The 13,285-nt window shown below is 32.6% G+C and overlaps 1 protein-coding gene across 1 annotated transcript in view; it reads left to right on the forward strand.

Moving 5' to 3' along the window:
- The window catches only part of LOC128555482 (allatostatin-A receptor-like), a 148,311-nt gene that overhangs the window by 132,629 nt on the left and 2,397 nt on the right, over positions 1–13,285 (forward strand). The window contains exons 2-5 of the mRNA XM_053537836.1: positions 850–971; positions 2,938–3,061; positions 6,128–6,333; positions 9,209–9,356. Of these exons, the coding sequence (XP_053393811.1) occupies positions 850–971; positions 2,938–3,061; positions 6,128–6,333; positions 9,209–9,356 (600 nt within the window). The remainder of the gene's footprint in view (positions 1–849; positions 972–2,937; positions 3,062–6,127; positions 6,334–9,208; positions 9,357–13,285) is intronic.

Genomic DNA, 13,285 nt, shown 5'->3' on the forward strand with positions numbered 1-13,285 from the left:
TCAAATAACCAGCCCTCCGTATTATTAATATTTAAAGGTATATTAGATCCAAATTTCATTTTTAAAAAACATGAACAATTACTTCATATAGTTTATGTTACCAAAAAGTTTACAAGTTTATGTGTAATAACAGTACTATGCAATTGTTTTACACAGTGTATACATGTATAAATAAACAAAGAATAAATGTTTACTACCACTTTGAAAATGTTGTTTTTAACAATCAACTGTTATTGCATGATATATAACAAGGATAGCCCTGTGTTATACATGTTCTCATGGAAACATTTATGATACTAAATACCATGGCGTATAAATTTATTAAAGCTTTGACACATTAGTTCAGTAATGAGAAAAGTTTATTATTTGGATTCTTAATACGAAAACGAAGACAAAATTGATTTGCATGCACTTTGTTTTCTGTCACTGCATATGTATTACAAATGCACTTTGTTTTCTGTCACTGCATATGTATTACAATTATGTATATATATATATATATATATATATATATATATATATATATATATATATATAATGAAAAGACATCTGTTTGCATATAGGATTATGACACTAAATACAATATTATAGCATGGTCACCTAAGATTTAAACATTTCGCAAAAAATGCTACAAAATGCTAAACAAAGAGATATTTAAATTTCAAATCGCATTATGTATCCAGTATGTTATTGTTTTGTACAGTATTGTGTATTTTATCTTAATACACAGGATTTTTGGACGGTTTTGAATACCCTAATATACTAAACGTACATTCTTCTTACAGTAAACATTTTCCCTATCTATAGTCACAGCGACATTGAATACAGAATGTGAATGTATATTTTCAGTGTGCTGCCTTTTTTTCATACATATGGCGATTCGGAGAGGTGCTGTGTAAATTAGTTCACTATGTACAGAATGTGTCTATACTTTGTTCCGTCATGAATCTCACAGTTCTGAGCTTAGAGAGGTAAGTTATTTATATTTCATTGTAATGCCTCTTGTGTGTGAACAAGATTTTCTTTTGATTTGATTGGATTTGACCCCACATGAACCAGTTTCGTACTTGGCCTAGGAATCATCAACATAAACATTCTGACCAAGTTTCATGAAGATAGGTCATAATTGTTAACAAGCTTTTCCTTTTCCTTTGTTTAAGCGTGTGACCTAGTGTTTGACCCGATATGACCCAGTTTTGAATTTGGCATTAAGATAAATATTTTGACCAAGTTTCATGAAGATATGGTCATAAATGTGGCCTCTATGATGTTAACAAGCGTTTCCTTTGATTTGACCTGGTGATCTAGTTTTTGACCCCACATGACCCAGTTTCGAATTCGGCCTAGCGATCACCAAGATAAACATTCTGTGCAAGTTTGTATCAAATCAAAACATAAATGAAACCTCTCTATGGCTGAAAGAGCCAAAATAGAAAATGTTGCCTCTTTCAGGGGCAGTAACTCTAGAACCCTTGATGAAATCTAGCTGGTTTTCGCAAGGAACTGAGATTTTATTGTGACCTAAGTTGTGTGTAAGTGTGGTTAAAATAGAATGTAAAATGTCACTTCACTAGGTAAATATTAACGAATTTTGGCTCTTTCAGGGGTCAATCAGGGGCCGTAACTCCGAAACATATGATTGGATCGGACAAATTCATCATGGAATCCAAGATCTATTGTTGTTAAAAATATTTTGCAAGTCTGTATCAAATCAAACCATAAATGAAGTCTCTTTATGACTGCAAAGGTTCAAATACCAAAATTTTGGCCCTTTATGAGATCTGGCCAGTTTTCGAAAGGAACCAAGATATTATGCCAATACAAGTTGTGTGCAAGTTTGATTAAAATCTATTGTTAAATCTGGTCTTTATCGTGTTCACAAGCCAAAATAGCAAATTTTGGCCCTTAAAGGGGTCATAACTCTTGAATCAATAACGGAATCTGGCCAGTTTTCGAAAGGAACCTAGATATTATGCCAATACAAGTTGTGTGCAAGTATGATTAAAATTGAAAATGTGGTCTCTATCGTGTTCACAAGGAAATTACGGACGACGGACGGACGAAGGGCGATCCCAGGGTGAGCTAAAATGGGTAAAAAATCAAAATGATTTATTTGGATCTAAAAACTGAAATGGTTCTAAAAGGAAGAAACTGAAAAGGATAAAATAATTCAATTACAAAGGATCAAAGAAAGCTTTTCTCCTTCTTAACCAATGCACATCGAAATTTAAATATTATTACATGCTGTAGCTATAAAAAGATAATGGAAAAGTGGAAAACTAAATAGAATTAAAATAAAGGGTAAATTACATTAATAGTTAGTGCGTTTTTATGTTTAATTAAAAAATTGAATTCCCTGTAAAAAGGTTCAAGCTGAATTGATAATAGTACATGTACGTTTGTGTGGGAACTCAAGGTAGCGTTTACAAATATTGTTAAATTGATGATGCTTCTTTATTCTGTGGCTGAGTTTGGGGTGTTGTGTGCTTCCGGGAAATCTACCCTTACCTTTTATCTTGTATATATCTACCCTGTTTGACTAATTGTTTTACTTGTCTATGTATTTTGGTACAAACTTAATACGCGGATGAACCTGTTTGATCGTTGCCGTTATTATTTACCTTGAATAACGGAATTTATATTATGCCTTTCATAAATACCAAACTATGCTGCCGTATTCATAACGAGATTTTTTCGAGGAACATAATAATTCATGCAGGAGTAAGATCTGCACTGCAAAATAGCATAGGCAGCTTTTAAACGGAAATATAGCTGTGGCTTATCTGCTCAAACAGATATTATTATTCTTATCATATTCTGCAATATGTATTTTAGATATTACGCTATTATTCATCCTATACGAGCTTTAAAACTGAACTATAATTGTGATTTGTCTACTCAAACTAATATTATCATTCTTATCATATTGTATTTCAGATATTACGCTATTATTCATCCTATACGAGCGAAATGTGTGAGTACAGTAACATTAGCGAAGAAAACAATTGGTGTAATCTGGTTACTTAGTTTCATAATGGCGACTCCAATAGTCATTGGAAGGGTGAGTCTCCATTAAATGTATTTGTCCTTTATGCAAGTTAATTTATTTCAAGATTGCGACCCCGATGTTTATTGGAAGGTAAGCTTTTATTTAAGATGCAAGTGTCTCGGCGTTTGATCAAAGTATAGCAGCTTATGATAAAAACAAAAACAGTTCGCATAAAACCGAATCATCCGTAGACGACTTAACTCTCGGTTGGGGTGTCGTCCACATGTTCTATTTATAGCCCAAATGAGGGTTTTCCTTTGTTACTATTTAAATCCGACGAAACTGGAAGTGGTCTACTTCTCTGTCTTTTTTTGCAAACATGACTAAGCGGTGAAAACATGCACCGAAGCAGTAAAAACCAGGACAAGCTTGTTTGCGCAAAATATTAAAATATCCCTTTACATGCCGTTTAAATACTAATGGATTCGGCAACAACGTAAGCGCAGAAATTGACGGCAAATTTTTCCTCTAAGATACCCATTTGGCAGATTACATTATTTCAGGGGTGTGCTTACTATGACCGGTATAAATATCCATAAATTCATTACAATAGTAACTAAAATAACTGAAATATGTAAAGTCAGAAATTAAACGATCTTCATGTTAAAAAAATCTTAATACATGTAATTGATTTACATTTTGTTATCATATTATTGTTCGTAAAACACCTTCGAATTAATAATAGACGGTCATATAACGCAAACACCCGTTGGACCGAAGCATGTAGGTGTGACCAATCGATGGGCTCCTTACATCTTGCCGCGTAGATATTCTGCATCCCGGCTTCTGTACATTTGGGGAGGCAAAATAACCGAAAACAATATACAGGCTTGGAGCCGTAGCTCCATGCCAAAAATGGTATATTTTGCAATTGGTAACAGTGTTTCCGAATGTTCTTTTACGTAGACAGTATGCTGATACTAAATATTATTTAATTAAACAGCAGGAGACATTAAAATACAAGGAATCTACTTTAGCACACACGTCATCTTCTTCAGAGATAACAGGAAACGAAAAACGCTTTATTTGCCACATTTTATACTAACTTAGAAAAATACTGTGCCTACTACATTTAATTAACATTAACATGTTTCGTAAGATCATTTCAGTGGTAAAATAAAGGTTAATTTAAGCATACATTGATAATAAATGAGGTCACGACAAATCCGAATAACCTTGTTTATCTAACATATATAGAAACAGAAAGGTGCTTAGCCGTAAAAGTTAGGTGAAGAAGCGAGTTTCATCCGCGAAAGGTAGGTTTAATCATACACCGTGATATAGTTTGTACCCGCCAAAATATGCTATAAATTCTAAATTATTCTTCTTTATAAATAAATTATAGATAAATTTGCAATACTTTGTGAAATTAATATCTAAAGACAAATGCCCTTAAATATCGGCTTATATCGGCGACTTTGGCTGGGATTTCTTTCGAATACTTTTTTCTTGTACTTAACTAAAGATTATAAGTCATCAATAAAACTTCATGAAGTTCGGACATTTTGTCTAGTAATATAAAGGCCTATTAATAAACTTCCACTTGTTCAAGCATTACAATATTACCTGCTTAATATAACTTTTTAGGAGTAATGGTTATATTGATTTCATACTCAACGACCGTTTGTTAGTATACCTGCATTCAAATACTATAAATATATTTCATTTATAGCTATATATTGAGCACTGGAATAAATTTTATTATATGCTGATGATTCAGGTATTCTTGTCTCTGGAAAAGACATCTCACAGATTGAAGCTGTTTTATCCAGTGAACTTGAAGTTGTAAGTGAATGGCTTGTTGATAACAAGCAGAGTCCATTCTGTTTGGATCAAAACCTAAGTTAAGGTCTCAATCTTGAATATTACATGTAATGGTACAAATATTAAAGCTAACTATGCAGTGAAGTACCTTGGTGCAGTCTTAGACCAGAATCTATCTTGTGGTGACTAAAGCAAATACCTGTCTGAAATATTTGTACCGTAAGAGTAAATTTCTGACTCTTCACACCAAGAAAATGTTGGTCTTTCAGTGCCACTTTGATTATGTTTGTTCTTTCTTGTATTTCAGTTTTACTGAATACTGGAAGAACAGACTTCAAGTTGCTCAAAACAAGCTTATTCGGTTTGTCCTTGGTCTTGATAGTATGTCTCATGTTGGTCCTGAGCAGTTTAGGTCCTTGAACTGGTTACCAGTGGTTAGAAGGGTTGAACAGTTAACATTCTGTCATGTATATAAAATTAAGATGGGTAAAGGACCTGAGTACCTGAATGATAATTTTGTACCCTTTAGCTCCATACATGATCGATGCACAAGTTCTAGAGTAACTGCTTTCCCTAGTCAGGATTTCAGTGTTGGTTATTTGTACACTGATACTGGGAGTTTCTCATTCCCCAAGGTTGGAAGCATTGGCAAAAAGACATCTGCCTTCAATGGTATTGTTTTGTGGAACCAAATTCCCCAGGATTTGAGATATATTACTTGTCCCTCAAAGTTCAAACATGCCATCAAAATCCAATTAATGGCCAGTTAGTCCTCCTACATTCTTATTTCCTTTTTACTCTAGTCACTTTTCTGTAGTACATGATATATTTCTGTGATTTTCATACTGACCTCTAGGTGGCATTAAATATTTAATACTGTGATAGAAATATGTGTCTTCAATTACTGTGATAATACATAAAACTTGTCAGTGATACACTTGATTTATAAGATATAATGTGCAATAATAGTTAAAACAAATACATGACTTTCTCTGTCATGCCGCCAATAACAGGGACTACAATGGAAGCGGAACTATGTTTCTCTTTGTGTGTTATCCCTGGTATTTGTGTGCATTTCATGGTTTAAAATATATGTATGGATTGCCACCATATTGTTGTTATATATCATGCATCTGTTTTATTGCCATGTTTTATGCTTGATTTGTGTACACTTTTACGAAATAAAATCTATTTATCTATCTAGCCAGTTGCAAAAAGACCTGGATCAAGTTGAAATATTAAATGAAAACTAACTGCTAACCGAAACGGAGCCTACATTAAGCCGCTCAATTTTTTATACTATAATATTTTCAGGTTCACAAACCGGTTGGAAATGGAAACACTACATTTTATTGGTGCAAGACTCACTGGGAATATCCGATATATGGACAGCTATATGGAGTATACATGTTCCTGGTTATATTGGCAATACCCTTATTGCTGATGGTGTTTGCGTACTCATGCATATGTCATCGTGTGTGGATACTTCATAGACAACGTCCAAGGGTTGTTCAACAAACGTAAGTTTATATATCACCGTACATGGTTTCTTGAAAGGCAAAGTCTAATAAAGGTTCAGCAAAGGTACTTCTATGTCTCACAGTGTATTGGATTCTGTGAAGGCAATATCGAATTATTGTTCAATAAATGTAATCCGTATTTCATCGTATATGTATCTCTTTTAAAGGCAACTTCCAGTGAATGTTTAAAAAGTACAAAAAATAACAAAGATAACTTTGCACGTCTTTGCGCATTGGCTACTACTTGGTTGTTCAACAATGTTAACGTGGGCGGGTAAATGGCATATAATGTATAAGCGATTACAACTCAATATTAGGTGCACACTAAATGCTTTTTAGTAACAATGCTTCGACATAATTGCTTTCCAGTGGTTACGCACTTTATTTAAATGTATTCTTAAGAAAATCGAAAAAGATGGCTTTGTTTACGATTGATCTTGCCTTGTACTCTTACCCAGACTGTCTAAGCATCTATTAGATTCACTGTAGCAGATGTGTTTATCATTTCGAAAAAGGTGATGTCATTTTGTACAGTACGCATTGTTCTTGCACTTGCAATTATTCAAGCTAAAAATGTAGATCAAAATTGATCAAGCGCCGAGACACTTGCATCTAAAAATAAGGATGCAGTATGCCTTCAAAGTTATTGAACCGTAACAAATAACTGAACCTTGCGTAATTAAATGTTCTACCTGCAAAAATCTAACGGTTGTTAGACTGTAACTGCAAAGTAACATTTTGTCCAGATTTGAAATACGTGACGTTTTGGAGGTATCTTTTTTGAATGAAACGACGGATATCAAACATTTTTAGTTTATTTCGGTTTAACTCTCGGCCGTACAAGTCGTGCGTAGTTTTCAGTTTTATTAGTATCTGTATCAGCTTTCTAATATTAACGTAAAGGGCTCGTGATTCCGTGGTAATACATTTTATCTCCTTTTTACGCAACTATGGAACAGAACCAGCTTTTCGACGGCTTCGGTGCCATTTTCTTTATGACCTAAATGGAATATCATGATAATTTATGATCAGAATATGAAAACACAAGGTAACCGTCGCATCTTAAAGCTAAGTGACCATGACAACAAGGATGTTTTAAATGTCTTACATCACGCTTTCAATATATATAAAATAAACTAATATTCTTTGTTTTATTTAGCTTCAAAACATTATATTATTAAAGTAAGTTATATACCTGTTTTATTTTATCCTCAATTGCTTTTATATCTTTATTCTTATGAGTCAGATATATAAATTGCATGATTCATTTCCATGGTAACATTCATTTTCATTTTTACGGAAATATTGACAATTTTAACATAGTTAGAGGCATGTAAATACCAAAGAAAAAGGAAATCGAATGAATCATCAACAAGTCCGCACGAAATTTCAGTAAAGTAACCTGAAAGCTGCAAATGTTGATCATTATTCAAAACGAAAGATTCATGAAATGTATTCCGCAAAATATATAGCTGTTTAAAATTAGCTCAAAATACGCGCTTGAAAATGACGTACTTTCGCATTAGCGCGCCTACTGACACAGCCGTCATGACGTCCATGGCGTAATCGTCACGATGTCTATGGCATCATTTAAACGCAGTAATGGTTTTCTTTTGCATTTTTCGGTGATTATACATTTCAGCATTTTCGAGCCTTTTAACATCATATTGGAGACAAATTGATATAATTTAGTAATAGAATGAATGTACACACACATTAAGTTTGTTTTTAATATTGTCATAAATCCCAATTTTTGCTTTCGGTTGGACATGTGTACATTCAAATTTTAAAGTATGCAAAATCTTCCCGACAATTACTATTCTTACAGTTTGACCAATTTATCCCAAACGTTACTTGATAATAGCACATTGTAATATCTGGGTAAAATGTACTTTTGGTTTATAATTGTTATATCTACAGGAGAACGAATATAAAAAAGGAGTTTTGTTTCTTTAATTTTCTAAACAACACTGTCTTATCTGAAACCTTTAAAATAAAAAAATTTGAATGAGATTGCGTTTTTGTACTAGAGTCGTTTGGATTTCATATGGTGCATTCAGTTCAAAAAAAGGAAAGTCACATTAAAACATAGAAAATAATTATTCTTGCCGTAGCTATTTGAAACGAATTGCCATATGAGAAATATATTATCAGATTTGCAAGGAAGAAACGTGTTATTTACTCTTTAAGTTAAAACACATTCATTGTACTTAAATGGAGCCCTATCTTCTCTCTTAGAATTTACAAATCTTCTACTATTTTCTTCTTATGTGAAAGAGATAAAAGCATTTAACAATACTGCTTAAAGTCTATTCCCTTGAAAGTAATTTTGAATCACTAATCTACAAGAGACATCGGTATCAATGGATTTCATGTAAAATAGTACAGCTATCTCAAATATCAAAATTGTCATATTTCTTACATTCGTTTGCCTCTTATAAGTTGGTACATAATATACTTTTGTGAAGTACAATCTCTAAGCAAATTATTTCTAAATGTTTAAACGGAATTATTTCGAAAATACCTTTTTTGTTTGTATTGAAATACTTTTGCTGATTATGTATGTTACAATGATTATTCTTTTAGTAAATTGAAGTAGTTTTGTAAGTACTATGGAACATTTTTTCGAAATACACGAAAACCTCCGTTGGAAAAAAATGAAAAGATGCGTTACGTGTTAAACAACTTTAGCTTAATGTTAGTTAATAATAGTTTTACTTAGTTCTTCTATGATTAAAATGTTGAGTAATGTTTTATTTGAACAAAACTATTAATGAATTAAATTCAAGAAGCGCAGTAGTTTAAATATCCACGTGCTTTTAGTTAATTGCCTTAGCAATCTTAAGAACGCAGCATATGTTTTTATTTGTTTCAGCAAACGAAATAGAACGCCGATTCTTCAGCCTACAGAATCAACATGTATACCACTTCAAACCCGAGGAGCGTTGAAAGAGAGTCCCTTATTGCGGAGAGTAACAAAGAAGGGCTGCACTGTTCTCAATGATTATAAAACAAGGCAGCAGGTAAAACACGTTTCTTAATTTGATATAATAATCATAATTTATTAACTTTTGTATCTAAGACACTATACTCAACAATTTTTCTAACTCCACACAAAATGTTTTTGTTTTTTATCTCTGCCAAATTTTGACAGATTTAAATGAAAAAAAGGACACGTTGTTTAACATTCTTTCAGTTAAATAAAACAAAACATTGATATAAATTGTATGTTAAGTTGATGTGCCATGACAATTGTTATAATGTAAATCAAATGCAGCTTGGTGCTAGTCTCTATGCGGCAAGTAGTGCCATCTGCGGGAATAAACAATTTTGCAGCCAACATTACAATCTTCAAGGGATAGAATATGATCTTATCCTGATATATGATACTATTCTGCAAGTGTGCATTAATAGATTATCAGATTTGTATTGAGAAATATGCACGAGTTCTGTAGCTGACATTTCGCACTTCATTAGTGGTGAAAAACATGAGGGCATATTTCTCGATGCAAAGGTTATAATTATTTTATTGCATATTTTTGAGTCGGCTAAAGGCTGAAAGCCTTTTGACGAGTCCTTGCTGTTCAGCGATTCTCTAAATGGACGACCGAATAACACGTGAAGGGATGTAGTTCCATTAGATTTCTCAAACTTCAAACAGTTCGCTGCATGAATGAAGTTAAGTTGTGTCAATTCCCTTTGCTATGACCAATATACGATGTAATCTGTCATATTTATGACTTGTAATTGTGCAATACTCGAATGTAACTCATTAAGCATAAATGTGCATTTTAAGAATTGCGCAGGCTTACAAAGCTTGGGTAACATCCAGCGAAAGACAAAAAATAGTTCCTGGACAGGGCTCCAGATAAGATGCGTATTAGCGTAAATTACGTATAGAAATAATGCAAATACGCATGTCTAATAATTTCTAAGCGTATAAAAACGTATATAAAATTACAGAAACGCACACAATGCCTTTTTAAAAACAAAATCTGAATCGTCTGGATGCGTTAGGTAAATAGCCGATCAGCCTTAATTCTCCCACATTGAACGTAAACACGCATCGTATGATTTCTATAAACTTTGCGTGGGTTGAATTTTGCAGTCAGTAAACGGATAAATTATCGGAAGAAGAAGTTCTTACTGGTTTGTTTAGTTACTACTGATATTAAAAATGATTTTAATTCTTATTTTTCGAGAAATAAACAAATCGGCGAAACACTAAATTGTATTTTCTTGTAGTTTTTGAAATCGAAAGTAGATCGTCTATGTTTGGCTGCTTTCACGAAACGAAACAACTTTTTTATGAAAAGATTTAAATAAGAGGTAATTTAACCGTAAACTTCAATGTCAGATACTGCCAATTGCTGCTAAATGTCTTCGTATCATCACAATTTGTAAAATGTATTGTTGAAAACTGGAGAAAAGTGTAATCGTATCCGGATATAATATATTGGGTAAATATCGAGCTGTGTTATGAAATTTTAAGAAAAAAAACTAAAAACAAACTGAAACTGGTCGACTACACTGTCAGTACATCAATCATTAGCCGACTCAGGCCCTTCAGGCCTTTGATTTACTTATAAAATCATACAAATTTTGCTTGTTTGGCTGAGAAAAAATGAATTTTTATTTAGGTATTTTGAGGTAAATGTACTTTTTGATTCCACTGGTGTCATTAGTGACGTCACAGAAGTGATATGAAATTAACTTCTTGTTATTCTCCGCGCCTGACGGATATGACATTTCAACTAAACAGAGTTTAACATCTAGTATATAATAATTTGAATAGGTTTAAAGTGTACTGCTGTAAATTGGAATTTACTTTAGATTTAAGGGTTACCTTATTGTTACCCCTACAGTTAAATGAGTTTACTTCAGACTATCATCATTGTTATGTTTTATCAAAATAATCATTAAACATTGTAAGCAAATTGCATTCAGATCTGTCAAAATTTGGTATAAAAACAAAGCAAAAACAGGTGTGGAGTTAGAAAAGTTGTTGAGTTTATAACAGGAAGCATATCCTTATAACGGTAACAGATATTTTGAAGGAAGGTAGGTTGAAAAATGACCTTTGAAAAAAAAAGAGTGTTCAGAAGACAATACTTGGATCAAATGAACCGGTGAATATATATTTGGCTGAAGGCATAGACTGGTGTGAATATAGGTGATGCGTGCCATTTGAAGCATTGTAAAATTGTTCTTAGAACATGGTTACATAGACAATCTTCTAGCTTTTTTAACACTTAATTTGTTATATATAAGCGTTTTATTTATTGTTTACCTGTGCATTTATTCCAAAAGACTTTGCCACATGTACATGTAATGTAATGAAATAAGAATGAAACTCGAGTTATTATGTAAACAAATACTTATAATATGTCTAGATTTTTTCTGACCATTTTATACGTAATGCATGCGTCCATGTTGTGGTTAGATCTAGTTTACAATTTTCGCTAGGAAAATAGCTTTGATGTATCAAAGGATTGTGAGAACAGTGAAATAAACTTTTCCGTTCTTTCATAAAATAACACTTACGGTTTTCCTTTAATCAAATAAGCAGCCATCCAATATAGTTTACGGAGAACTGAACTATCATTACACTCGAGCTTAACTGGAAAGTAATTTAATAATGAGGGCTTTACTGGTATAATTGTACACTCCATTTACAAGAACTCCTTGCTTGCAAAAGATATCACACTGGAAAGTCGTAGAATAATCAGTTGAGTAATTAGTTAGTTCTAGAAGTAGCAGTCGGATGCATCAATTAGTAAGAAAACAAGAAAACTGCAATGATATTCTGATTTGCTGGCTTTACCTTTGGGATATACGCGTAGTAATTTAGCATTTGAAGCATTTGTTACTCAGATTTTTGAGTAAAGACCCAATAAATATGATACTTCTGAGAAAACCTGACGCACATTACAAAAGAGGATAATCGGACAAATATTTTACTCATCCTCAGTCGGGTCTCCTTAAAATCTTTTAGAAGGCAGGATAAATAATTTTCTCAAATCGACTTATACAATTCAATAAATCGTTGAGAACCTATTAAAATGCAGGGAAATATTTCAGTTGTGTAATAAGCTTTTTTAGACGAAAGATTGGTAAACAGTACTACGTGAAAGCTAAGCACTTCTCTTACGTATATTTGTCGTCTGTCTAAGAATATTTGTCAATACCTGATATGACGTATGACTCTATTCAGTGAAAAAAAAGAAGACATTATTGACAGTCCTAAACGATCCTGCCAAGAAAATGGTTCTACGAGAAAGTAAATAAAGACATTTTCAAGCAGTCATTCACGTTCATTCAAAGAAAACATTGGCTTGTGGGTTGTATTTCATTTGCAAATGAGACGTTACTGAATACCTTGCATTTATCTCGAAGGACCGTGAACCTGTTTTTACTAATATAATAATACTGTGTATACTGTATATTAACTTCTATACGTCTTATACATACAATATACAACTGTGTTTGCTTGGTAGTAGGTTTGCGTTTTATTTGACAAGAATGATTAAGCTCTCTATGTTCAGTAAAATCCATGTCTATTAATGCAGTTTGGTATATTTTCAAAAAAACGAAATGTCAATTAGATTCAAAAATGTTTTCTTATAACTGAACCTCGCCCAATTAAATCTCTCTGTCTGCTAAGCAGAAACGAAGATGTATTGGATGTATGAATACAATTATAACACAGAACAATCTAACGCCTTTTCTTGTCATACATACATGTAACACATCTGGTATTTGATTATATCATAATGAAATGCGAAAATTCAAAGTAGTTTTCCTTTCAATGAAATTTGCTTGCCTAATGTTTATTGTTTCCAAAATTATATGAAACTGGAGCTGAAACTCTTTATTTGATTAACCACCTATTTTTATAAGTTATATATTTATTGGAGTTGTACAATACGTTTTAAAACATAAACATGTCAAT

This window comes from Mercenaria mercenaria, chromosome 3, assembly GCF_021730395.1.
Source record: "Mercenaria mercenaria strain notata chromosome 3, MADL_Memer_1, whole genome shotgun sequence".
Classification (NCBI taxonomy): Eukaryota; Metazoa; Mollusca; class Bivalvia; order Venerida; family Veneridae; genus Mercenaria; species Mercenaria mercenaria.